The sequence below is a fragment of the Danio rerio genome, chromosome 15 (assembly GCF_052040795.2).
Source record: "Danio rerio strain M-AB ecotype USA chromosome 15, GRCz13ab, whole genome shotgun sequence".
Classification (NCBI taxonomy): Eukaryota; Metazoa; Chordata; class Actinopteri; order Cypriniformes; family Danionidae; genus Danio; species Danio rerio.
Window position 1 is genome coordinate 23,649,625 of NC_141035.1, and position 25,855 is coordinate 23,675,479.

Consider the following 25,855-nt stretch of genomic DNA (forward strand, 5'->3'; position numbering starts at 1 on the left):
TTCATTTTTGTAAACAGTTTGTTTTTAGCAGTAATTTAATGCTGGGCGTGTCATCGTGATTGACAGCTGTGATTGACAGTTTCTCAAAGCGCGGCGTCTGCGCTTCGGCAGGAGACTGAAGTAGACTGAAATGTTATTATTCGATTTCTGTGTTATTTTACCATGACAAAATGAGTTCAGCAGTAAACTATAGTTTCTGACATACATGATCCTGGTGGAACACTGTTTATTCGCTAAGTTCAGGGCTTTTTTCGGGCTTTATTAGTTTGCTGATACACGCCTAGCCACCCAGATAGCAAAACACAGTTCCGGCTAGATTCTCGCCTGCCGGAGACTTATCTCTTAGAGCTCAGACTGACTAATGTTACCTCTGCTGGACCTACTCCGGATGCCTGGACTCACTGCCCGATTCCAGCCCGAGTCAATCGAGCCAGATGCGGCGGCCGAGCGAGCAGGCGCTGCCGCATGCGAGCCGGAATCAGCCCGCGACGCCGCGAGTAAGTTGTGCGCTGCGGCCTGGAGCTGGCGCGATTGAATATATAAAACCCTCATATTTGTTAACGTTATTACATCCATTTGTGTTGATATGACAGCAAACGCATGCTGAGAAGTTCGGGGGGCGTAGTTGATTTTACATAAAGCGTTTGATTGGAAGCTCGACTCTGCTTATTTTCGCGGCTCCTCCTCTGGCTCCATCAGACAGTCCTTCTGCGCATGTCTGGCTCCAATTTCAGCAGTCTTTTGCGACAGTTTGTGCCCGTCAAGCAGGCGTTTTGCCCTCAAGGCGTTCAATGGGAAAAAGGGCTGTCGCGTCGTCCATATTTTTTACAGTCATTGGTAAACACCGAGCCGCGTGCTTTGACAAAAGACGCAAGACACGAGCACACGATAGATAAACACCGTACCGTGCGCTCACACATAAGCAACGCGCATGCTTCATCTCAGCGCCAACCAAAACTGAAACCAACTAGACGGAGGCGCCGAGAATAAAGCAGCGCGCTGCTGACAGAACAAACATATGGCGCTCCTCCGAGCTCTTTAACCTGACGCTGCAACGTGCACTCGTCTCACCGAACGTCTCACTGAACGTCTCACTGACGTCTTAAAAAATATTTTTTTTGCTATTAAATCCATGCAATTTAAGACGCAGACGTGACGTTGACGTCACGTTGACGTCACGTAAACGTCACGTAAATCACGTGTGGCAGTGAAGTGTCAAGCCAGACGTTACGCGTGATTCACGTGTAGCAGTGAAGTTATTTATTTATTTTTTTGCTAACACGTATCATAACACGCTGCTCACACGGCTCAGTGCAGTGTGTGAGGCAGTGCACAATTTTCTTGCCCTTCATACATTCCTCTCAATGGACGTGACATCAACGTCTGACTTGTTACATGACGTCTGCGTCTACCTTTTTTTTTTAAATATATATTTTTGAGCAGTTTTTAGTGCGTCTGTCTGCTTTTTGCCGGCTAACTTATACAATATACAATAATTATGTGCAAATTAAATATAAATATGTTAATATATAATGATATTTGTTTTCAAGATAGCATTAAAACGTATAAAAAAAATGTATAACATCTCCGGAGGTAAAGTTTAGGTTGTTTATTAATATATTCATGTCGTTTAGTTTTGTAAAATCCTTTTTTAATTTGTTTTATATTTGAGTCTTATTGTGTTTTAATTTTTTACATGTTTAATGTAGCCTACGGCATATCAGTGATGACCAACTCATCGATCACTATCGCCTGTTAGATCTGATACTTTTGCTGTAAAATATTAGAAAAATAGAAAATTACATTAACCATTATTGTGTTGTTTTTAAAGCACATTTCTTCTTTATTTTACGTTTAAAACATAATAATAGGATTCTTTGACAAAAAAACATAACATATTTTATTTTTCAGTTGTTTCCTTTCTTTTTTGAAAGAAAATATATATTTTTATTCAGCAATAATGTTACATTGATAGTATTTATATTTTGAATAATAATTTGCCAGGATTCAATCAATCAATCCTGTAAAAATATCATAGAAAAACATTTAACAGCACAACTTTGACAATACACTGAAGGATCATGCGACATAATAGTGTCAAAAAATTTAACTTTGCATCACATAAAAAAAATAAGTATATTAAAATAGAAAAGCAATATTTAAAATTGTAATATTATTTCCTAATATTACCCAAACCCTGAACCATTAATAATAATAACCAAAACATTGATTTTTAATCCTAAAACGTTGAATAGCCTAATGTTATTTGAAATCATCAAAAATAATTAAAATTTGCTTTAAATGTTACATCTAAACTAAAAACTAAAATCGCCAGTAGGTGGCAGAATGTCACTATTACAGTTTTTCCCAATTGTTTACACACAATTACTTGTACCTCAGACACAATGACTACAACATGTAACTGATGCACCAACCCCCTGAACCAATGCAGCTAAACTACAAGCACAATTCCTGCTTTACACTCAAATTGCAGGTTTAAAACACACTTTTTCAAAACACTACACACAATTCTCTGCATTTGGCACAAATTTCATGCAGAAAATCTCGTTTTAACATGGAACACACTGTCATTCACAATTGTAAAGTCAGTTGTCCTACTTTGCATACTAACTCATCACATGAGTAAACACCTGTCACACAGAATTACAATTTAGAAATCAGAGCTCATCTGGTTTATAACTGGTACACTGTCCACCCATGTTTTTAGTTGTTTATCTCCTTCCATATTCTCCATTCCTTAATCATATTGAAGATTTTTTTTCCTGCTTGGGGATGGAAAGTGTATGCTGAAATTTCGTTTTTTACTAACAGTATTCTGTAAATCCTCCTGTTAATGGCAAATGAAGACCACATTATGTGCACCTTTGTGTTGGTTGGGATGAACACTCTGTAAAGTGAAAATACAGTAAAATATATTTGGTATTTGTGTGTTTTGTATAAAAACAATATTCTGAAATATTTTACAATGCACTTCTGTAGGCATATGTACTGTCTGTAGTAACTGTAACACTAAATGAAAAAGGCTGACAGTAAGTCATTATGATGAATGGAGAAGAAGTGGTCATTGTGTTTTACATTCAGCACATCAGTGTTCAACTGATCTTATAAATGTTGATGTGATGGTTTGTGTGCGTCATTTGAAAACAAAATACCATGTTGAGAAGAAATTACATTGTGTTGATAGTGTTTCATTTTGCAGGAGAATTGAAGGGTTTCACCCTAGAGTTCTGACAATATGAGGCATGCTTTCAGAAAATGTGTGAAAACTGTAAATTGTGTGAATTTCAGTCATACACACTTTCCATCCCCAAGCAGAAAAAAACTTTAATAGGATTAAGGAATGGAGAATATGGAAGGAGATAAACAACTAAAAACATGTGTGGACAGTGAACCGGTTATGAACCAGATGAGCTCTGATTTTTAAATTGCAATTCTGTGTGACAGGTGTTTACTCATGTGATGAGTTAGTATATAAAGTAGGACAACTGACTTTACAATTGTGAATGACAGTGTGTTCCTTGTAAAAACAAGAGATTTTCTGCATGAAATTTGTGCCAAATGCAGAGAATTGTGTGTTGCGTTTTGAAAAAAAAGTGTGTTTTAAACCTGCAATTTGGGTGTAAAGCAGGAATTGTGCTTGTAGTTAAGCTGCATTGGTTCAGGGGTTGGTGCATCAGTCACATGTTGTAGTCATTGTTCATTTACAGTTTTTTTTTTTGATTGCTCAAGCACAATTTTGAAATGAAGGCTCATTTTGTCAAAACACTACACACAATTTCCACATCCACGCACACAAACAGCAGAACACATCAGAACTTTTGCAAAATGAAACACTTCATCTAAAACTTTACAACACTGTAACAAAACACAATTTTAACACCGTACAGAACACACACGCCTCATTCAAGATAAATCTGTTCGCTTCATTTACACACTGCTGATCTCAATCTTAAACACTCGTATAATTTCTACCTGACTAATACTGATATAATCTGGGTTTGATTTGTTTCAGAGATATTGCTATAAAGTACATGAACATACTGTATTCACCAAACAGTGATAGACTGTTTTTATTCAGCTTTCTGGTGATGTGTACATTTCAATATATAAAAAAATCCCATGCCCTGTCTCCTGTTTACCAATCTTCCTCCCTTCCGTGCTTCCTCTTCCATACTGCGACATTGCCTTCCATATTTATTGAAGATTATTTATTTATAACTCCTTTTAAACATATTTATTGAAGACTAATATTTACAACTATACTACTGTTAACAAATGTATTGTAGATCAATATAATAGCCTAGTTTATACCTAATACCCAGTTACAGTTTTTCATGATTGCTAACACACTAAAATTAAACTTTTCCTACAATTAGCAAAACCGTACAATCATGGAGCAAAACACAAGGCTAGATCTGCACAACTGTAGGCACATGGCTTCATACTGTTTGCAAAACATTACACAGTCATTTGCAAATCACTAAACACACTCGGATGCTTTTGACACAGACATTTTTCATAATGGAATTTCCTTGCAATTTCAAAGCAAAGGCTTTCATATGAGCACACACATGAACTATAGGTCAAACACAGCCATCAGGTGTGCACACACACTGCTGCAAACTGTAGACACACACACCAATCAGCTGTAACCACAATGAAAGAAGCAATATAGGAATAACCATATATGGCATACCAAAATGTTTAAATCATTTGTATAAATATTTACCATTTGGAATAAAAAACTATAAATAAGAAAGGTAAAAAGCACTCAATTGCAAATGAAACATAACTGTGGATAAGTGAAAACACTGATAGAGAATGAATAGGTATAATAATGCAGAAATAAGAGCAATGTGCTGCAAACCCTTGAAGCAGACGTGACGCAGACGTCACGTTAAAGCAGCGGAACAGTAATGTGGCAGACGCAGACGACACGTTCGGCAGACGCAGACGTCACGTTCGGCAGACGCAGACGTCACGTTCGGCAGACGCAGACGTCACGTTCAGTGAGACGAGTGCACGTTGCAGCGTCAAGTTATTGACCCATTCCGCACGCCATACAAACACAAACACTAGTACAAGAGCGCGCGCGTCTGAGGGACGCAGAGCGTGCGCGGCCACATCATGTGGCAGCGCGCACACTCCGCGTACACCCACGACGGCGCACGCGCACACAGAGACAGAAACAGGACCAGACATTGAGTAGTGTCAGAGCTCTGCCACCAAAACAAGAATTTACAAGACCAAAGTGGCAGAACCCTGACAGTTTTAAGCACACATCTACAAATATAGTTTTGTTGTATATTAACAATTTGGTTGAGCAACAAACCACCTCATTAAAAAAACTAGATGGTACAAAACACCAATATGGTGCGGCTAAATATCAGCTTCGATATAAATGGCCCTGGGAGTAAGTAAGTATAATAACAACTTACTAAAAAAATAAGAATAAGTTAATACAACACTGGTCAAATGATTTGTTGAATTGTTTGAAAGATCTGATATTAATGTCTCTTCTGCATTCACTTCCAGTAAAATTTACTGTGAAATCTTATTTAAATACATTAAAATGGGGAGAATAATTGAAAATTTCAAACACATTCAATTAGAAAACTATTTGTATGTAAATAATATTTTACAGTGTTACTGTAGTGTATATTTGATCAAATGAATGCAGCCTTGATGAGCAGAAGACATTTCCTTTCTAAACATAAAAGAAACAACTTTCCCAAATGTTTGCAATTATTTGTAATTTTATAAATTTTTCATTGAACTTTTAATCTATAATTAATTTGTAACTGTAACTGTTGTGTGGCAACAGTTTGTGAATGTAACCAGCTTCCAATGCTATAAATGTATTCATTAAATGTTTATATTCATACTTTATAAAAACAGTCTGCAGAAACACTTTGATTGGCATTCTCACATTATATATGTTATCAGAGGGGGAAAGCCCAGCCTATCAGTGACAATCTCTCCCTCCTTAGCACCCCATTAGACCTCAGTCTTGTTTTTGAACCTGCCACATTTGCGGACACATAGGCATTTGTAGCTCTGCACTTTTTTAAAAAGAGCACATTCATTTATATTTAAAGCTATCAAAGGACCAATGGAATTAAGATCAAAGCCTAAATTAAAGCCTATTTAAATTTAGTTTAAACAATGTCTAGATCCTTTTATTTGAAAAATGAACAAAATATGACGCAATTCACAAATTTATAATAAAAGTTAGTTTGAAGCGGTTTACCTTCATTCTGTTATTAAAGAGTTTTCCCTTGATTTGATATGAACCATCTGGTCGTTGATGGCTCACCAGCCATTCCTTTGATTTCTCGATTTTTGGGGGGTCAATGAAGATGTAATCTTGTGCTTTCCCGAAAGTCCTCAGCACAAACGCGGTCAGCCTGTTAGTTCATTCAGTTCAATGTAGTTATTTAGACCCATCTAAAGATTTGTGATGTAGTTGTCATGCTATTACTAGCATTTGATTTGAATGAATATTCATTACAGGACAGCTGTTAAAGTTCAGTCTAACAGTTCATTTTAACAGTAAAAAGAAATCTTACCATGTGTTGCCTTCACCTTGACCAAATGTTGTATATGACCCATCCAAATTCAAATAGTTCAGTTGCCTCTGATAACCTGTGCAGTATTTTGATTGAGATTATTTCCTTTAGATACGCTATATATATAGAGAGAGAGATGAAATTCTTCTGAATGTCTCTTACCGCTCTTAAGGAAGCCAGAGGCTCTCTCTCGAATGGCGGATGTGAGCTGATTTGTGTTCTCCAGATACTGCAGAATGTAAATGTTGGGAGAAAGAACAGCAATATTTTGTTCTCCACAGCCGTACGGCATTCGTAATAAACCATCAAGGTTCTTCAGAGCACGGCCCAATAAGTCTCCTACAAGAAGACATGTGAATGTACTTTTCTAAATTAGATGTGAATGATATGATGCTAATATATGACTTTACCAAGCACTGAAACAGTGGCTCTTCCTGAACCCTCTATCACATTTTGTGGAAAAGCCAGCTCTACCTCCTCCAAGTGATTTTGCCCTGTTTGTGAAGGCACAACGTAACTTCAAGAACCAATCAAAATCTTTTAATAACATTGCATATGGTATGAACGCAAAGAGAAATTACCTTTGGGGCAAAGCAGCCAGCTGTGGCTTTTAGTTTTTTCAATTCCTTCAGCCTGAGGGACACAGGTTCATGTCAGCACAATTTAGCTTCTCATGGTCAATGACTTTTATAAGGAACTATTTTAGACAATATGAGAGTCTGTAGACAATACATTTTTTACCCACATTGACACGCAGACTCCGTGTGACGGTGTCAATGCGTCCTCTCTCTGGCACACTCACAATCTCATTGTCACACACAGTCTGGGACGCCTCTGCCTCTGCACTGACTGTAACATTCACCACTCCTGCAACACAAGACATGTGAGTGAAGATACAGCAGACGTAAACTCTAAGAAACAATGATTCAGACTGGACTAGTCACCAAGAACAGAAGGAGTAAGGATCCATTTAAAGGTTTTTCTTCCATTAGCACAGAGACAGGATGAATACTGATCATCAGAGGAGGCTTTGAGAGTGTAGTCTGAGGAAGGAGCTGGACTCACTTTAACCTGTCAATCAAGCACATGTGATGAGTGGAATATTTGATCTGATTGGATCAGGCTGAGTCTGAAATCTCACCATGATGCACTTGGACTGATAGTTGAAGACAGTGGCCTTGAGCTCAAAGATCTCCCCACGAACAATGGAGTAAGGCAGAGAGAGCTCCAGGAAGAAGGGCTGGAAAACTATCAGCTTAGCAGGAGGAGCCAAACCCAGACCTGTGGAGGACAGACAGAAGGCCTCCGTCGCCCAAGATGTGATGGTGTCAGGAACTGTGACAGGAACCTCAGCTGATCCAGAGTCTCTAAAAAATAATATGGATTTAACAATATCTTGTTTAACAGTCAAACAAAAAACCTGATAAGCATCTTCATACTTTTGAGTCCATTATTTACTCACCCAACCTCCACAATTTCCCAGATCCAAGTTTCTGGAAAGAATGTGCGAATTGTCTCCTCAGGCAAGAGAGAGATGCTCAAAGTTGGAAGTGGGCTTGGTATAAGTCTTTCAGCTTCAGCTACGACTCCACCTCTTGCTGGAATAAGGGCTCCTGCACCTAATGATACATCACTACTATTATTGTGAACTCGATTATTGTTGTTGATGATGTGTTTATGACAAAATTAATACTAATGCCTGGTTGTCTTAATGTTTGACTTTTAAAGATTTGAGAAGGAAAAAAGGTTGTATTTACTGGAAACTATATTGACAGTTAGGAAAAATTGCAATCATACAGTGTTGAAATATTGTACTTAGCTTTTGTTCTTAGTTTTTTTTTATTAAAAATATGAAAAACAAGTAGATTTGATTTGAATTTTACTTTTCTATTATTTATTTAAATTGTGGTAGATAATGATAATAACTGTTTTACTACAGATAATAAAACATTTCAGTTAACATTATAATAACTCGGAAATGTTCTCGTTCAGGGTATATATTTAATGAAACTGAAGCCTTTGTACTTTGACAATTGCTACACTTACTACACGAGCTATGCTACATGAGTAACACATACTGTACTAGCCACACCATTTTAATTGACAAGAATTTATATTGAAGCCAGTCTGATATGGTAATGGTATCCTCCACACAGTTTAAAGATGATGCTACCACGCTACAGCATGAGAAGCAATTTGTGCATTTAATCTAGTGGTCCCCATCCCCAGGTACCCATCACTCTAAAAATACACTATAGCAAAATAAATTTGTAAAGAGATCTGTACAAGAAACTGAAGATCACTAAAGACACAGCCTCTGCAAATGATCCTGAGCATGTCTAATAATAATCTTAAATGTTAGGAATCTGTCATATTTACTATTTTAGCTAATTTGTAGTTCCACGTCAATTATTCGGACCTTACATTATTCTTGTAGGCTACTATGGTAACATTTCACTTCACAGTCTGATGTTGTTTTAGGTAATATTGTCATTTCAATATGGCGTTATTTTGTTTTAAGTGCATGAACAATAAACAATGAAATGAATAGGCATGAGCAAATAACTACATTTATTCCGGTTTGTTGCGCCTGCCAGACTTGTTATATCTCTATTCCCTATCATTGGGGCTCACCCACACTTTGAGAAAAGCTGCACTAAACGTTTACTGCATGTTAAGGCCTTCATACTGTGGCATGTTAGTCTGTTCAGTTAAAGAAATAAATGTTTTTTGTGATTATTTATGATTACTAAAATACTCTAGAATAAATTAGAATAAAAAAGGAAAAGACGGATTTTATGCTTGACATCTTCTCTCCTTCATATCTAAAATAATGCTATGTCCCCGGGTTTCAGCTAAAAAACTTCTCTTATGATCAACTGAAGAATAAAGTCACTTACATCTTGGATAACCTGAGGGTGAGAATATTGACTGTAGTTTTTGTAAAATTGTAAGTTTAGTTTGACAACGGAATAATCCTTAAAATCAATACATCTATACTGTACATACTGAGGCACACATGCCCATTTGAGAAGAAAATAACACACTTATACAGTAACAATATTCTATAAACAGTATATGATATGCTTACATGGGCACAAGAACACTAGTTACTAGTGCATACATCTAAGATACACTTTAGATGTTGCACATAATCAATAAATGGTTGATTAAACTATAAATCATTGATTCTTTTTATAACCCCAGTAGCCTTTATGCAATCCAGAGTTCTAGTATTTTGAGTGCCATTTGCACATGTTGTTCTGCTCTCTTTCGATACATTTTAAGACCTTATAGCCACTTTGGGTTTCAACTGGAAAGACTGGTGAGATTTTAACTTACAATATATTTATTAAATATTAATATAAGAAATTAATCCAAAAGTAAAACATTATTAATTTATATTAAATCAAAATCTATTAAATCTAGCTAATTCAGCAAGTTGGCGCCTATAGAACTGCAGAAATAATGGTGTTGCCTTGGTTACTTAAGTAAACAAAGCAGCATGATGTCAAATCGAGCAGGATTTCATTGATTTCAGAAACTTCACAGCATGCTGATATTCGCAAATTTAATTCAGGTAAACTTTAGTACACAACCATACATTGCAGAATCAAAAATGATATAAAATGTAATACCTGGCAAAATAACATATAAGACTTTTAAATACTTTTTGACGGCCTTAAATTTCTCTATATTAATTTATAAATTTTTAAAACTTTTTAAGACCCTGCGGACATCCTGTGGTAACAATGTGCCACTAAAGTAGACACATTACTTATTTTGCATTAAGGTTAATAATTAATCAATTGATTGATTATTAATATAAACATTGTTTGCTCAAGGGGATTTCACATTCTCTTCAAGGTTAACTATTCCTGTAAAGCCATTTCAAGATTCATACAGGTTATTCTTGGTCCAAGTATAAACATACATAAAAATATGGAAAGATCCTATTCCTGACCTGGTGCTCCTGCTAAAGCCGGAATTGCAGGAGGATCTATTCCACGTGGAACAGCTCCATAACCAAAACCAACACCATAACCTGCAAATCAACATATATGTATACATATATACATACATACTGCAAAAAAATAAAAGGCAACACTTAAACAACACAATGTAACTTCAAGTGTTCCCTTTATTTTTTGATCAGTATATATGTGTAAAGCGAGTGAGAGAGAGATATAACAAACTGATGTCTTACCACCATATGCTCTCTGAAACAATACATCTCTGAATTTAATACAATGTGGGATTCTAATAACCAAATTTGTTGCCACCTTTAATCCCATGTTCTGTTTCCGATGTCAATGTAAAAAAATCAAGAGAAAAAGTCTGTTACATTAACTGCACACAGTCTCAATTGTAATACATCTTTCACAAACACAAACCCCCCAAAATCCCAAAATGTTTTTTTCTAAACACAAACCCCCCCAAAATCCCCCAAAACTTTAAATACGTACCTTGAAAGTCTCAAACACAGCATCTCCTGTACTCCCTGAAAGTGGGGGGTACATATTATGGTAGGATGGTACTGCTCCATATTGAGAAATAGCTGGCATAAACCGCAAACTTCTTTTGGATCTAAATTTCAAGCATTCCATCTGATCTTCAACATCGTATGTAAAAGTCATTGTTGGCAACATTTTAAACACCTGTTGAAATGTGACAGGAATCCAGTGACATAACCATTTTAGAGTGAAGAATGTTCACTGAAGAAGCTTGAGAACAGGTCTAAAAGACATTACTTTGTCAGCATCCAGGCGTTGTCCTGACTCCAGGATCAGGACACTCTGATCTACAGCACTGATACCACACAGTGAACCAGGCTGAGCTGAGAGCTGGAGAGTGTTTTCTTCACCTGGAACTGCAGTAGTTGGTGAAAACCGCAGCGAGACCTATGACACGATATATTAACCAATCAATTATTGGGAATATATCTGGTTCATCCTGAAACAACTTTATTTATAATCAGTACATATATATATTATATATATTATTACTATTATACATATATATTATTATATATATATATATATATATGTTATTATTATATTACTATAGACCATTTCAATGTGGTCTTGTCATTGGTCCATGAACATTTCCTGCTTGTTATCAAACTATTTCAAAACTGTAACGAGAGGCCATTCAATCATAACTTAATGTTAAAACAGCTACCATAACATTATTTATCAATGTGTCTCTTTTTGGAGTATTGGAAGCTATAGAAATTAAAAATATAAAAAAGGAAATACATTGGGACCATTGTTTTTGTTAACATTCCTCAAAATGGTCTAAATAATGCACAGTAAAAAAATTGGCATAAATTAATTTCCTTGTCCAAATAGAATAATGACAAACAGTTTTGAGCATAAGAATTAAACTATGGATTTAATTGTGATTAAACTAAACATTGGTGATAAATGATATATGCTTAAATAAAACAAATTATTCAAGCATAATGGTACTGTACAATGTGTACTAATCCATACTGGATAGTAAAAATTCTTTCTCCTGACAGACTGCTCATATATAATGTTCTCATATGTGTTCTTCTAGGCCAGGGATCACCAGATTTGTTCCTGGAGGGCCGTTTTCCTGCAGATTTTAGCTCCAACCTAATCAAACACACCTGAACAAGCTAATCAAGATCTTACTAGGTATACTTGAAACACCCAGGCAGGTGTGTTGAGGCAAGTTGGAGCTTGCCTCAACACACCTGCAGGGCACCGGACATCCAGGAACGAGATTGGTGACCACTGTCCTAGGTTGTCAATAGACTGATGTCATTGTACTTTTTATTTCTTAGTGGAAAATGGTGTAGATAAAAGCTATGTCCACACAGATAGTGCTTTGTGGAAAAGCTTGATAATGGGCAGTCGGTGATTTTCACAAATGAAACTAAAACACTGTATATTCTCTAACATAAATGCAATCACCATATTCTTATAGACTCACCTTGTTTTCAAAACATTTCTCAGTTTGAAATGTTTTGGACGCAGCAAGTACATTCTCACTGGGCAGCACACAGTATGCCAAAAACTGTATTTCTGGAGCCATCCGAGAGCGAAAAGGGACTTTAAACGTCACTTCTCCCTTCACTACTCTGTCAGAGCCTTTCAGCTCAATGCTCTCATATCCGTGGGAGACTATTTGTGCTCTTGATAAAACCTGACAATGAAGCGAAAAGGACAGAAAGTAAAATAGCTGCACAACAAAAATGTTTAGCATTTTGCTGCATCTCTGCACCCACCAGATAGACTATGGTAACACTTTCAGCAGTCTCTCGAGCAATAGTGTACTGCACGGTCACTGAAATCTCCACCCCACACTTCAGCGGTTCCTCCAGTGCCTTTATATCCAGTTGGCTCTTATTAAATGAATCTTGTTTGGGCTTTTTTTGCAGGGTTTTGTGCGCAGAATCAAAACTGAATGGAACAAACTCTGGTGTGCTTAATAAACTTGCCTGTGAGATCAAAGACCACATGATCACATCTTACTAAAGAAAAACTGATGTAATCAAATACCTACTTTAAATTAGAATTAGCTAATTACATAGAAACAGCAAGTAAGAAATATCATGTTGAGGAAGAAATACTGAAATTACAGTATGCTTGAATACATGAATTATAGATTGTTCTGAATGGAAAGCATCTGTATGAGGTGCCGTGTAGGATTTAAATCAAACTTTGCTTATCAACACATACATAAAACACATGCATATACACCTTTAAATTACTCGCATATACACCTATACTACTGGATGTTCAAAACAACATAGATGAAACTTGTGTATATACATATAAACTTGATGCATGAATACACCCACTATACTGTACACACGTGCATACATATAAACTCGATCCTCACATAAACACTCACATTAACACACGCACATACTGTACATATAAACTTGCTGCATGCAAACACATTCATACACACTTGCATATACATATACACTTGCTGCATGCAAACACACCTATACACACTCGCATATACTTATAAACTTGATCTATGCATATACACCCATAAACTCTCACATAAGAATGTAAACTTGATGTGTGCATAAACAAATTACACTTGTGCAAACATACAAAATAAAATTCACAAACATATATACAGTTAGTTGTGTATATACATATATGCAAGTGATTTCATATGTGTGTATGCATGAATTTTCACTGTAAAAGGAAGTTATTTCACTTTAAAAGGAAGTAGTTTAATTTCAACGTAAAAGTCCTTTGAGCATAATGAACAAGATTATTATTTGTCATGAATCAGGTTATTGCAAAGCTTAAGAAACAGAAATAATGCAATTAATAGACAAATTACATCTGTTGAATTATGAAAATAGATTATGCTAATTCTAAAAAAATAAATAAAAAGATAATGCTAAGGAATACTCCAGCAAAATTAAAGGTTTATTATACAATTTATTTATTGGAAATGTTATTATGGTTTAAGAAATATAAGGTTGCTTAAGTAATCATTTTGAATAAAATATGTTTGTTTAATATTAGTTTTTTTATGTTTGTTTTATTATTGTTGTCACTATTCGTCAAGGGTTATGGTACACACTTATGTCTAGTAGTGGGCAGGAATGCATTTAAGTGAGTTTTCCTGTCACCAATAAACAGGCTAATGCACCAAAATGCTGGATGTCAGCTGCTGTAAAAATATAAGTAGTAGTTATTAAACACAAAAGGACTGTCCAGAGGATATATATAGCTTTTCCATGGGGGTTAACTTGACCAACATGATGAACAGAGACTTTCAATCAGCGTTTTTTTATTTATCTTTTTTTGTATATGCTGAATAATTAACAATCAAAATGATACCAAAATCTTGCAATTTTGACACCCACATTGTAAAAACATAAAAAAGCATCAAAATTATAAGAATTTAAAAAACAAAACAAGAAGACTTTAGGCTACATTAACATTTGCAATAGAATAGAGGAGTTTAGTTTGAGTAAACATTTATATTTATAGTTCTGGTTGCTTTTTAAACGTTCTTTAAGGGTTCTATCTGTCCATTTATATTTGTGTATGTAATTACCTGATTAAATTAAAAGGTTTAAAATAAAAATATTTCTTATTTTAAATAGTCTATTTATATAGACTAATATTTTATATAACATATGTTCATAATTTAACATATTTAATCCCTCTATTAATCGCATTCCTTCTATTTCATAAGCTTTGCAATAACCAGATTCGAGATAAACATGTTTGTGAACTTTATTTATTTTTTCTGTGTTTGCGCGAGTGTTATTTTCGCATTGAGTTTAGGCATTGGGGCTATATGCCAGCATAGGTGTGTTTGCATGCAGTCAGTTTGTGCATGTGCGTGTGTTGTTGTGGGTGTATATGCATAGATTGAGTTTATATGTATATGCGAGTGTGTATAGGTGTGTTTGCATGCTGCAAGTTTATATATATGTCCGTGTAAATGTGGGTATTTATGCGAGAATCTAGTTTATATGTATATGCAAGTGTGTATGAGTGTGTTTGCATGCAGCAAGTTTATATGTGCGTGCGTGTGTTAATGTGAGAGTTTATGTGAGGATCAAGCTTATATGTATGCTTGTGTGTATGTGGGTGTATTCATGCATCAATTTTATGTATATACACAAGTTTCATCTATGTTGTTTTGAACATCCAGTAGTATAGGTGTATATGCGAGTAATTTATCGGTGTTTATGCATGTGTTTTATGTATGTTTTGATAAGCAAAGTTTGATTTAAATCCTACACGGCACCTCATACATCTGCATGGTGGCACAGAATCAACACATGGATGGGATACAAATAAAAAGCTTACCGTTAAAATTAAAGTAGTACCTATCCCAAAGGACGTATCAATGGTGAAATTAGCCAGCCCATTGATGTCTGTGATTAGTTCTCCAATCCCAGATGGGACGTAGACAACTAACTTGATGTTAGAAACTGGTTGTCCATTGAATAGCTCAACTTTAACCTGGTGAAAAAGAATATACAAGTCAATAAATAAAGCAAAAACACTGCAGAATTAAACGCAGTAACCAAAGTCAAAACTTTCCCATGTTACATTTCTAAATGTGGACCACCAATTTGGTTTTCACACACATTTTATTACCATATGAAATGCAAATAATTAATTATAAATGTAAATTAAATAGTGTACCTTGGCCTTTATGACTGATCCTTCCTCATAAAAATCAGGCACGTCAATAAATTTGACTGTACCAATAATATATGACAATGTGACTTTTTCGGTCCCCCCCTCAGTGATGCCTGGAAAACATAAAGTTTTAAAAATCATCAAGCATTCATTTATTTTCCTTTGGCTTAGTCTCTATTTCAGAGGTCGCCATAGCGAAATGAACCGCTAACTATTCCAGCATATGTTTTACGCAGCAAATGCCCTTCCAGCCATAAATAAGTATTGGAAAACACCCATTCACACACATACACTACAAACAATTTAGTTTATTCAATTCACCTATCCTGCATGTGTTTGGACTGTGGGAGAAATTGGATTTGGAAAGTTCCCTGGTCTCTTTTTTTCATGTTTGTTACAATACACACCTGTTCCCTCCTCAGTAATGGATGCAGTGAACTCGAGAGACTGCGATGTAATGTATTCCACTACTGATTTTTGAATAAAAGATGACAAGGGGAACATCTCAAAGGCGCACCCAGTCTTGTTCAGCTAGGAAAAAAGGGTAGGGGAAATATTTGTATATTTAAAGTGCACTGTTAAACTTTGCCACAATTACACATTTATTTACTGCAAAGACGGCAGAAGTCAAATTTCACATTCATTCATTTCAGTTTACTAATGTATTGTGCACTTCCTTTCAAAGCTTTTACAGTAACTTACTGCACATTAGGATTCTGCAGTATTCTACTGTAATCAAAAATGAGATAGTTATGAAAAAAGTGATCAATTAACATGTATGTATTTAAAATAGATTGATGAAAGAAAATGACTTTTGTAAACCAATTAAAATAGATATTATAATAACAATGAACAATAATAAACAAATAAATTACAGTGAAAGTACTGTAAAAATGGTCATACTGTAAAATTAAAACATGATAAAGGGCATTTTATCATAAAAAGAAGTCGCAATAAGGATATTTGACTGTAAAATAAAATTGTGTTAAGGCCCTGACACTGTAAAACACATTTACAGTTAAGTCACTGTAAAAGGGCAGTTGCTTCGAGTAAGTTACTGCAAAAATACAACGTGCGTATGCATGCTTTAAATGTTACTTGAATAAATAAACAAGGGAATATGTAATTATACTTACTACTGCTGACCCAGTAACACAAAATGGAATTTGATAATGGGAACCGAAATAAGAATTGATTATTCTGGATGAGCAGAGTGTCATCTTTACTCTTCCCAGAACAGGTCGTCCATGGGTGTATCTATGCAAAGCATACTTTTAGTTAACAAATGCTTCCGGCTAAATGTGCTCAAATGTACTGTTTTAACCAACTCACCTTCCGCACACCCCCAGCTTTACTTCCTTTTCATTACCTCTTACTAACTTTGGCTTATGTATTTTCACTTCGAATTTCGGTAGAACTGAACCATAAAGAAAACTGTAATGTTAGCATTCAAAACAGTAATACACTCTCTTAATGGTTCCATATAGTACCATACACATTCACAGAAATGTTTCTTTGCATTATACAATTTGCATTTCTATCATAGATAAAGGGCTATGTTTAGACTGTCAGTGTCTGAAACTGACAACAGGAACAAGGCCACTTTCATGCAGAAAATGGTTGTCAGTCTGGTATTTTAATCAATACATTTGCATGCATTTGCATTTAACACAGTTGCAACTACATGTATAGCACTGACTTTGCAAGCTTACATGTGAGATTTGAAACAACACTAAATCGCTGTTTAATATAGTTAAGCTGTAATCTGCAGATTGTTCTGCCAGAGATACTTAAAAGTGATCATTCACCCAGACATGAATATTATATTGTCATTAATTTATCATCTGCTTGTTCTAAACATTCATTTTAAGAGTTTACACTTAGCTGATAATAAAGTGTAATTGGCATGCAGACACGGGAGAGAGCCCTGAGCTGGTAATATCCTCAAGCCAGGGGCTCCCTCCCGTTAGAAGAGTAAGAGAGGAGTTCGAGCTCAGGTAGGTCTCGAGAACTCTCCTGCTTGTCTCCATTTGAGAAGTGTAAACTAAAGTTCCCCTTCATATGGGACTTTGGGGAGTGCTTTAGACGACCAGTCATTTCTGAAGATATAAAAATTGGCCAATGAAATGTCAATTGAATTGGCGGAGCTTAGCTCCACAGCTGAAACTGATGAACCAATTAGGGCTATAGCAGTTGGCTGTGTTAGTTAGCTCGTCAGAATTGTTGCTTCAGACCCGATCTGAGACCTGAAGAACCCTTTCTGCTGAGCTGACTTCCAAACGAAGAAAGCATTCCTTTCATCGGTGCGAGGGAAGCGGCGGTCGAGCTGGGTTTCCCGTCCCCATGGCGTTTCACTGGTGTTCCAAAAGACCAGTTTCAAGTAAGGGCAGAATTATCTGTTACGTTATAGAACGTATTAATTATTTGTTTGCTAATTTTATATATATAAATATTATATATATACAGATTTGTGTTTTGTTTATGCATTTGGAGCTGATGTTGTGTTGTGCGCTGTGGAGCATGCGCAGCTTTCTCTCTCTCTCTCCCCCTCCCTCTAGAGCTGCGCTTGATTGCGGTCCAGCCGTGTTGCGTGTGGGAGCGTATATAAGCTGGAGGAGAGGAACAATGGGGAGATCTTTCTGCTCGGTGCAGGTCGCAAATCTCCGTCGTCGTCGCTGCTGTTGTTCCGAGCGTCTCCTATCTCCTGCCCCAAACTGTTGGTTGACTTGGGGTGAATTGAATAGATTTCTGTTACTGACAATTTAATTATTTTCTTAAACGGCTCTCTGTGAAATGTGAATCTATTGGCTTTTCTGATTAAATACCTATTTATATATATTAGTTTTGGAGAAACAGAAGCGGTAGGTTGGGAATCGCCATTTACTTTAAAACGTTTTCTCCTGGTTTGTGGTAGCAAGGGAGAAAGGGAAGCTTGCTGTAATTTTATTTGGGGTACTTTTATTTGAGCAGGTAAGTTAGAATTATTTCCCCGCAAGTTAGCTGTCTTTTTGTTTATTATTTTGGCCTGGATTCCCTTCCGAAGAGATGCTTCTATCTTTGTTTTCTAAGTAAATAAATATTGTTACTACTTGATCAGCGTTGTGATTATTGTGAGTTGGGACAGGAGAAGGGGAAAACCCTAAATTGAGTATTTGAGTTTCTCTTTATTTATTTTTTTTACACTTGTTATTGTTCCCACCAACCCTAGACTGGTCGGGACGTAACATATCTAAGACAGCATACGGTCATGCAGCGCGTCTTTTTAAAGATGTTGTTTTGACCGTTCATTTCTGGATGCTGTGGTTTCCTCGCCCCGGATAACAGGCACGAGTATTACGTCACATGCTTAGGGGTCCAACATGTCGATGTGGTGCTCGCGGACAGTTCTTGCTCGCACTGCGATGGCTTGACTGTTGCGCAACTGAGGTCGCAGCGAGCTCTTTTATTAGAGCAAGTCACCCTTGCTGCTCCCAGCCAAACGGTTAGGACTCGGGCAGGCCTGAGGGTTACAGTGGGGGCTAATCCGTCGCCTTCGGGCCCGCGAACCCCTTGCTCCTCATCAGTGCGCTCTGTTTCTGCTTCAAGTGTAAGCACTGGTCCATCCTCCGGGCAGGCCGCGCTCTCATTAGATGACACCGGGGACATGATCTCCATCGAAGCATCGGAGGGCAGGTTGACATGCTCCCATGAAGATCCGGACCCTCTGCCACCCTTCGGTGTTGTCAGCAAGGTTTCAGACCTGGAGTCGGACATGTTAGCCGTGTTATCCCAGGCTGCTTCGGCCATGGTACTGGAGATGGCTTGTCCCCCAGAACCGCGGCCGAACCGATTAGATGGGTGCTACGTGGGGGTAAAGAAGAAGACCAAGCCTTCCAGACCCTCTGTCCCCTTCTTCCCGGAGTTACACAGAAAGCTCACGCAGGCATGGAGGGCACCTTTTTCTGCCTGGACCTCATGGGCTCCCGCTCTCACCTCTCTCGATGACGGAGCGGCCAGGGGTTATGAGGCAATTCCCCAAGTGAAGCGAGCTTTTTCCAAAGTGAAGCGAACTTTAAATCCCTCGCTGCTGGCCTCCGGGCTGGCGGCAACCAAATTCTCAATAAAAGAGCAGTTTCCTATCTCTCCGGATGCGCAAACCCGATCACTGCCAGTCTAGGACGCTCCGCCTTCCAGCTCGCAGCAGCAGGAACCTTCGCCTCAGGCCCTCAGAGTGCAGCAGAACAGACTACTTTCTCTCACTCCGGCCTCACTGTGGGATCCAGGGAGGAAGGTAAGAGAGATTCTCTTATTTTCCGCTCTTCCTCGGGCCGCACCGCTTCCCAGGATGAGCACTCTCGTCCCAAGCTGCCCCTCCGCTGGCACATCAGCGATTGCTCCAATGGTGCCATTAGCGCACGCTCTGTCAGCTTGGTTAGCGCTGCCCAGCGCGTCGCGGTGGCTCATATGGACGATCATACTAGGCTACGTGATACAATTCACTATTCGCCCTCCCAAATTCACTGGTGTCCTTTTCACGAGAGTCATCCTCGAGAGCGCCTCTGTCTTGCGAGAGGAGATTGCTGTCCTCCTGGCGAAGGATGCAATCGAGTAGGTCCCTCCAGCCGAGATGAAGTCCGGGTTTTGCAGCCCATATTTCAAAATGAGCGGGGGGTTAAGGCCAATCCTAGATCTGTGCAGCCTGAACTGTCATTTACACAAAATACCTTTCAGAATGCTCATGCAGATTGGTTTGCAGCCATAGACCTGAAGGACGCATATTTTCACGTCTCCATTCTTCCACGCCACCGCCCCTTTCTCCGGTTAGCGTTCGAAGGACAGGCATGGCAATACAAAGTCCTTCCCTTCGGGCTCTCTCTGTCTCCGCAGGTTTTCACCAAGCTCGCGGAGGGTGCCCTAGCGCCACTCCAGTTGGGGTTTCAGGTCAACCGAGAGAAATGCAAACTTTGCCCTGTGCAGAGGATCTCTTATCTCAGGCTGGAGCTGGATTCGGTCGCTATGATTGCGTGCCTCTCTGAGGAGCGCGCCAGGCTGATGCTTTCCTGTGTAAACTAGCTCCACAGGAAGATAGTGTTCCCACTGAAATGTTTTCAGATGCTCCTGGGGCATATGGCAATGCAGCCACAGTTACGCCGCTCAGTTTGCTTCATAAAAGATCACTTCAACGTTGGCTTCGCGATCGAGTCCCCAAACGTGCATGGCACGCAGGCACGCACCAGGTGCACGTCACTCCGCTGTGTCTCCGCACCCTCAGCCACTGAAAGGATCTGGTTTTTCTACGGGCCGGAGTGCCCCTAGGTCTAGTATCCAGGCATGTTGTAGTAACGACAGATGCCTACAGCATGGGCTGGGGGGCCGTGTGCAATGAGCATGCAGCCGCAGGTTTGTGGTCCGGACCCCGCCTGCATTGGCATATCAACTGCCTGGAGCTGTTGGCAGTGTATCTAGCTATCTGCCGCTTTTTACCGGTGCTGGAGCGGAAACACATGCTGGTCAGGACGGACAGCATGGTAACGGTGGCTTATATCAACCGTATGGGGGGTATATGCTCCCGCCACATGTCTCAGCTCGCTCGCCTTCTGCTCCTTTGGAGTCAAAAGCGGCTGAAATCGCTGCATGCCATCTACATTCTGGGCAAGCTCAACCGTGTAGCCGATGCGCTCTCACGGCAGCTAGTGTCTCGGGGAGAGTGGAGACTCCACCCCGATTCCATCCAGGGTGCTGCATGCCATCTACATTCTGGGCGCGCTGGAAGCCCAGATCGATCTGTTTGCTTCCACTGAGAACGCACATTGCCAGCTGTTTTATTCCCTGACCGAAGCCCCCCTCGGCACGGATGTACTGGCTCACAGCATGCGCAAATATGTGTTTCCCCCAGTGAGCCTAATCATACAAACTTTGTGCAAAGTCAGGGAGGGCGAGGAGCAGGTCTTGTTTGTTGCGCCCCTCTGGCCCAACCGGACCTGGGTTTCGGAGCTCACACTCCTCGCGGCGGCCCCTCCTTGGCGCATTCCCCTAAGGGAGAACCTCCTCTCTCAGGGATGAGGCACCATCTGGCACCCAAGCCCAGATCTCTGGAACCTCCACGTGTGGTCCATAGATGGAGCCCCAAAGACTTAGGTGACTTACCGCCCGCGGTACTTAACACCATCATTTAGGCTAGAGCACCCTCCACGAGGCATGTCTATGCTCTGAAGTGCAGTCTATTCTCTGAGTGGTGCACTTCTCGTCGAGAAGACCCCCGAACTTGCCAGATTAGCATTGTGTTATCCTTCCTTCAGTATAAGCTGGAGCGTAGGCTGTCACCCTCCACACTAAAGGTTTATGTGGCTGCAATCTCCGCTCATCATGACGCGGTAGATAGCAACAGTCTCGGGAAGCATGATCCAATCATCCGATTCCTCAGAGGCGCGCGGCAGTTAAATCCGTCCCGCCCCCCTCTCATGCCCTCTTGGGATCTCTCTCTAGTCCTAGCAGGTCTGCAGAGAGATCCGTTTGAGCCACTCAAGTCAGTATCTCTTAAAATTCTGTTATTAAAAACAGCTCTGCTGATCGCATTGGCGTCATTCAAGAAAGTTGGGAATCTGAAGACATATTCGGTCAGCGGATCGTGAATTTGGGCCCGGTTACTCTCACATTGTCCTGAGACCCCGGCCTGGCTATGTGCCCAAGGTTCCTACCACCCCATTTAGAGATCAGGTGGTGAACCTGAGGCAGGCTCAACCCACTTACTGCTGTGTCCCTTTCGCGCTTTGCGCCTTTACGTGGAACAAATGCAAAATGTAAGATCATGTGAACAGCTCTTTATCTGTTATGGTGGTCGGAAGAAGGGAAGTTGTGTATCAAAACAGAGGTTGGCCCAATGGTTAGTTGATGCTAATCATAATCATTGACTCAGCGGAGGAGTCAAATGCATGGCTCAGTGTGCGGTTGGTACGCCCATTTGGTCTATACACTAATTAAGGATCGGTGCCAGCTATATGTATCCCCATTTGGTGATGCCATATGCATTATAACCACGGTGTGTTCCCCCTTATCAGGCGGTCCCGTGTCTTCCCTAATCCCTAACCAGTTTATCATATGTAGCACTCCCTCTCATTAGGGCTAGCCCATATGCCTCCTTACCATCAGGTCTCCCCTTCTGGGTAGCAGGTGGTCTCTGCTGCGTCCTCCCCCTGCGGGGACTGAGGCTTTCCCAACGTACTGTCGTATTTCCAAAAATCCCAAGTCTATTTCAGCTAGATAAAAGCACACTTACGACCCCCGATTAAACTTTAAACATTTATTACCATGTAATGGTAATATGTTGGGCCTAGGGGACGTTGGAAGGTTGAGCTCTTGGTGATATCAGTGCGCTCACGCTTTGGCTTGGCAAACTACACATCAGGAGCACGACGGGCTTGGTTGCTGTGGCGCTTTCCATACAGTCTCCCAAAGTCTGTTTATACAGACACACGTAGAAGTTCTCATATGAAGGGGAACGTTCAGGTTATGTACGTAACCCACATTCCCCGAATAGGGAACGGAGACGTGTGTCTCCACTGCCACAGCACCTGAGTCTCCAGCTGGGAGCTGAGCGATCGGGTCTTCAGCAGGCAAAATTCTGATGAGCTAACTCACACAGCTGTGGAGCTAAGCTCCGTCAATTCAATTGGCATTTCATTGACCCGTTTTTATATTTACAGAAATGATTGGTCGTCTAAAGCACTCCCAAAGTCTGTTTATTCAGACACACGTCTCCGTTCTCTATTAAAGGGAACGTGGGTTTCATTTGTTTATTTTCGTCATGGTCTCTTTATTAATCAGGGGTTGCCACAGAGGAACGAAATGCCAACTTATCCAGCATGTTTTACGTAGCTGATGCCCTTTCAGCCACAACCCAACAATGGGAAACATTCATACACACTACGGCCAATTTAGCTTATTCAATTCACTTATAGCACATGTATTTGGATTGTGGGGAGAACCGGAGCACCCAAAGGAAGTCCACGCCAACATGTAGAGAACAGGCAAACTCCACACAGAAATGCCAACTGATCCAGTTGGGACTCGAACCAGGACCTTTTTGGTGTGAGGCAACAGGGCTAACAACTGAGCCATTGTGCTGCCCCTGTTTAAACACGTTTGATATTTTTTTCTCAGTTAAACACAGAAGATATTTTGAAAAATGTTGGAAATTGGTAGCCACTAACTTCTATGGTACACTGTAAAACGTGCAGGGTTCCACACAATTTATGCATGTTGTCCCAACACAAATCAATTAAGTCAATGTAACAAATTTAAATGGATTGAACATAAAATAATTAAGTTTCCTAAAAAATTGTCTGTAGAATTGTGTTGTTTCAGCTCATCTTAAATAAGTAGTTTGAGTGTAGTTTTTCCTATTACTATTGATGTCAATGGCTACCTTTTCCCAACATACTTGAAATGTGTTTTGTGATCTTCAAAAGGCATATGGAACCACAAATTTTCATTTTTGGGTGAACTACCACTTTTGGAAAATGGCCAATTTTTTTATTTTCAAAACATAGTCTAAAAATAATGCTTATACCCACCATATTCTTTAACCTGAAAAAATTCTAGAAATTTTCCCTTGTTGGTTTCAACTGACAGCTCATATAAACCAACAGAAGCCTCTGGGTTCAATGAATGGGAAAGCTGCAGAATTTTGCCATGGGTGGATGTGGCATTAATCCACTGATTAATTCTGTTCCCTCGATTGTCCTGTTTTCATGAGAAGGTACTGAAGATATTTAATGCACTAAAAACAGGAACATTTATTCACAAAAACAATAAAAAGGTAAAACCAATAAATAAAGTTTACCTGGATTGCTATCAGTTTGTACTGTGGATATAGACAGATACTGTTAGTTTAGGTTTGCATAACACTGAATTTTTACCCATGGTTTACTCTTAGTTCAAAGGCTGAAGGAGCATTTCAAATATTTGTATAGACAAATAAATATACACAAAGCTTCAATTCCAAAAAACTCACAATTTAGATAATTAATGGTTATATTGCATGCTTTTAAACAATTACATTTTAAATGCAAACAATAAATTGCAACCTACGGTTTCATCAACTGGTTTAAAGTCAAAGTCAATTGTGAAAATCCTGAATTGAACTGGAAAATATAAAATAAATGTTATTTGTCAAGTCAAGTGCATACTCAGTTTAGCTTATTGTAAAGTGAAAATACCTGTTTTTCCAGGATTGTAGATTGGTTTATCAGTTTTTATTAGAGTCAGTGGATTATGTGAAACAAACTTGACTTTTCTCTTTTCGATCAGATGTGTGTATTTCCCTTGAGCTTCCACATAAATCTCCTGCACAGACGCTGACTCAGGAGCCTGTTAAACAAATATTTCAAGACATTTAACCCACAAAAAGCATAGATGTGCTGTTTTAAACAACTCCCATATAGCATTCTGTGTATAATATAATGTTAATAACTTGAAAGTCAAGGCAGCGATGGAATTCCTTCTCTGTTTTCTCCTGCAGAAGTGTTCGGTTCTGGTTACTGCTAACCAGAGTAATGGTAAGCTGCAGATTTTTTTCTGGTTTCAGAAGGCTCATACATAATTTAGCCTCTGAGCCTGATCTTATAATGGCTGGAAATGTCACCATAAAATTCCTGCAAAAGCAAGTTATGGTGAGTGACAAACTATCAATAGTATTTTGATGAAAAACATGCACATACTGTACAAACAAACATAAGAGGACACTCAAGTGAACTGATACTTTTTAAAAAGTTGCAGCACTTACGGTTTAGATGTTCCTTGACTGACAAACAACAAAAAACATGTTATTAATAGTCCTCTTTTGTGAATCAAAGCCATCATGGGGAAATGCGAAAAATGCTTCCAAGAAGTGTCTAAACCAATTCCAAACACAGTGTCTATGTATTGGACTGGACATATGACCTTAGTGATGATTAACCCAGGTAATAGCAGGATTACTCATAATTTTAAAAAAAAGTATTAAACCCAATTTAATAAATGTATATAATATGAGTGATGTTCTCATAGCTTTTTATCACAATTACGGGAGAACTACTTGAAAACCAAATCTGAGGGATCAAAAAAATCTAAGAATTGAGAAAA

At 38.8% G+C, this 25,855-nt stretch overlaps 1 protein-coding gene across 3 annotated transcripts in view; it reads right to left on the reverse strand.

The window, feature by feature from the left end:
• The window catches only part of a2m2b (alpha-2-macroglobulin 2, member b), a 32,367-nt gene extending 6,701 nt beyond the window's left edge, over nt 1-25,666 (reverse strand). For all 3 annotated transcript variants that reach the window (XR_015509353.1, XM_087284027.1, XM_087284028.1), the window contains exons 1-26: nt 25,518-25,666; nt 25,206-25,386; nt 24,952-25,102; nt 24,824-24,876; nt 24,576-24,596; nt 24,307-24,475; nt 17,087-17,171; nt 16,891-17,011; nt 16,162-16,285; nt 15,758-15,867; nt 15,416-15,571; nt 12,847-13,059; nt 12,552-12,764; nt 11,342-11,491; nt 11,057-11,248; nt 10,798-10,888; nt 10,555-10,635; nt 8,053-8,209; nt 7,732-7,957; nt 7,535-7,661; nt 7,336-7,457; nt 7,172-7,223; nt 7,001-7,084; nt 6,753-6,929; nt 6,591-6,666; nt 6,272-6,428 (exon numbers count right to left, since the gene is read on the reverse strand). Coding sequence is in view for 2 of the 3 variants with exons in the window: in XM_087284027.1 (XP_087140153.1) it covers nt 6,272-6,428; nt 6,591-6,666; nt 6,753-6,929; nt 7,001-7,084; nt 7,172-7,223; nt 7,336-7,457; nt 7,535-7,661; nt 7,732-7,957; nt 8,053-8,209; nt 10,555-10,635; nt 10,798-10,888; nt 11,057-11,248; nt 11,342-11,491; nt 12,552-12,764; nt 12,847-13,059; nt 15,416-15,571; nt 15,758-15,867; nt 16,162-16,285; nt 16,891-17,011; nt 17,087-17,171; nt 24,307-24,475; nt 24,576-24,596; nt 24,824-24,876; nt 24,952-25,102; nt 25,206-25,386; nt 25,518-25,594 (3,366 nt within the window). In the remaining variant the exon portion in view is untranslated. The remainder of the gene's footprint in view (nt 1-6,271; nt 6,429-6,590; nt 6,667-6,752; nt 6,930-7,000; nt 7,085-7,171; nt 7,224-7,335; nt 7,458-7,534; nt 7,662-7,731; nt 7,958-8,052; nt 8,210-10,554; nt 10,636-10,797; nt 10,889-11,056; nt 11,249-11,341; nt 11,492-12,551; nt 12,765-12,846; nt 13,060-15,415; nt 15,572-15,757; nt 15,868-16,161; nt 16,286-16,890; nt 17,012-17,086; nt 17,172-24,306; nt 24,476-24,575; nt 24,597-24,823; nt 24,877-24,951; nt 25,103-25,205; nt 25,387-25,517) is intronic.
• Nucleotides 25,667-25,855: the final 189 nt, after the last annotated feature.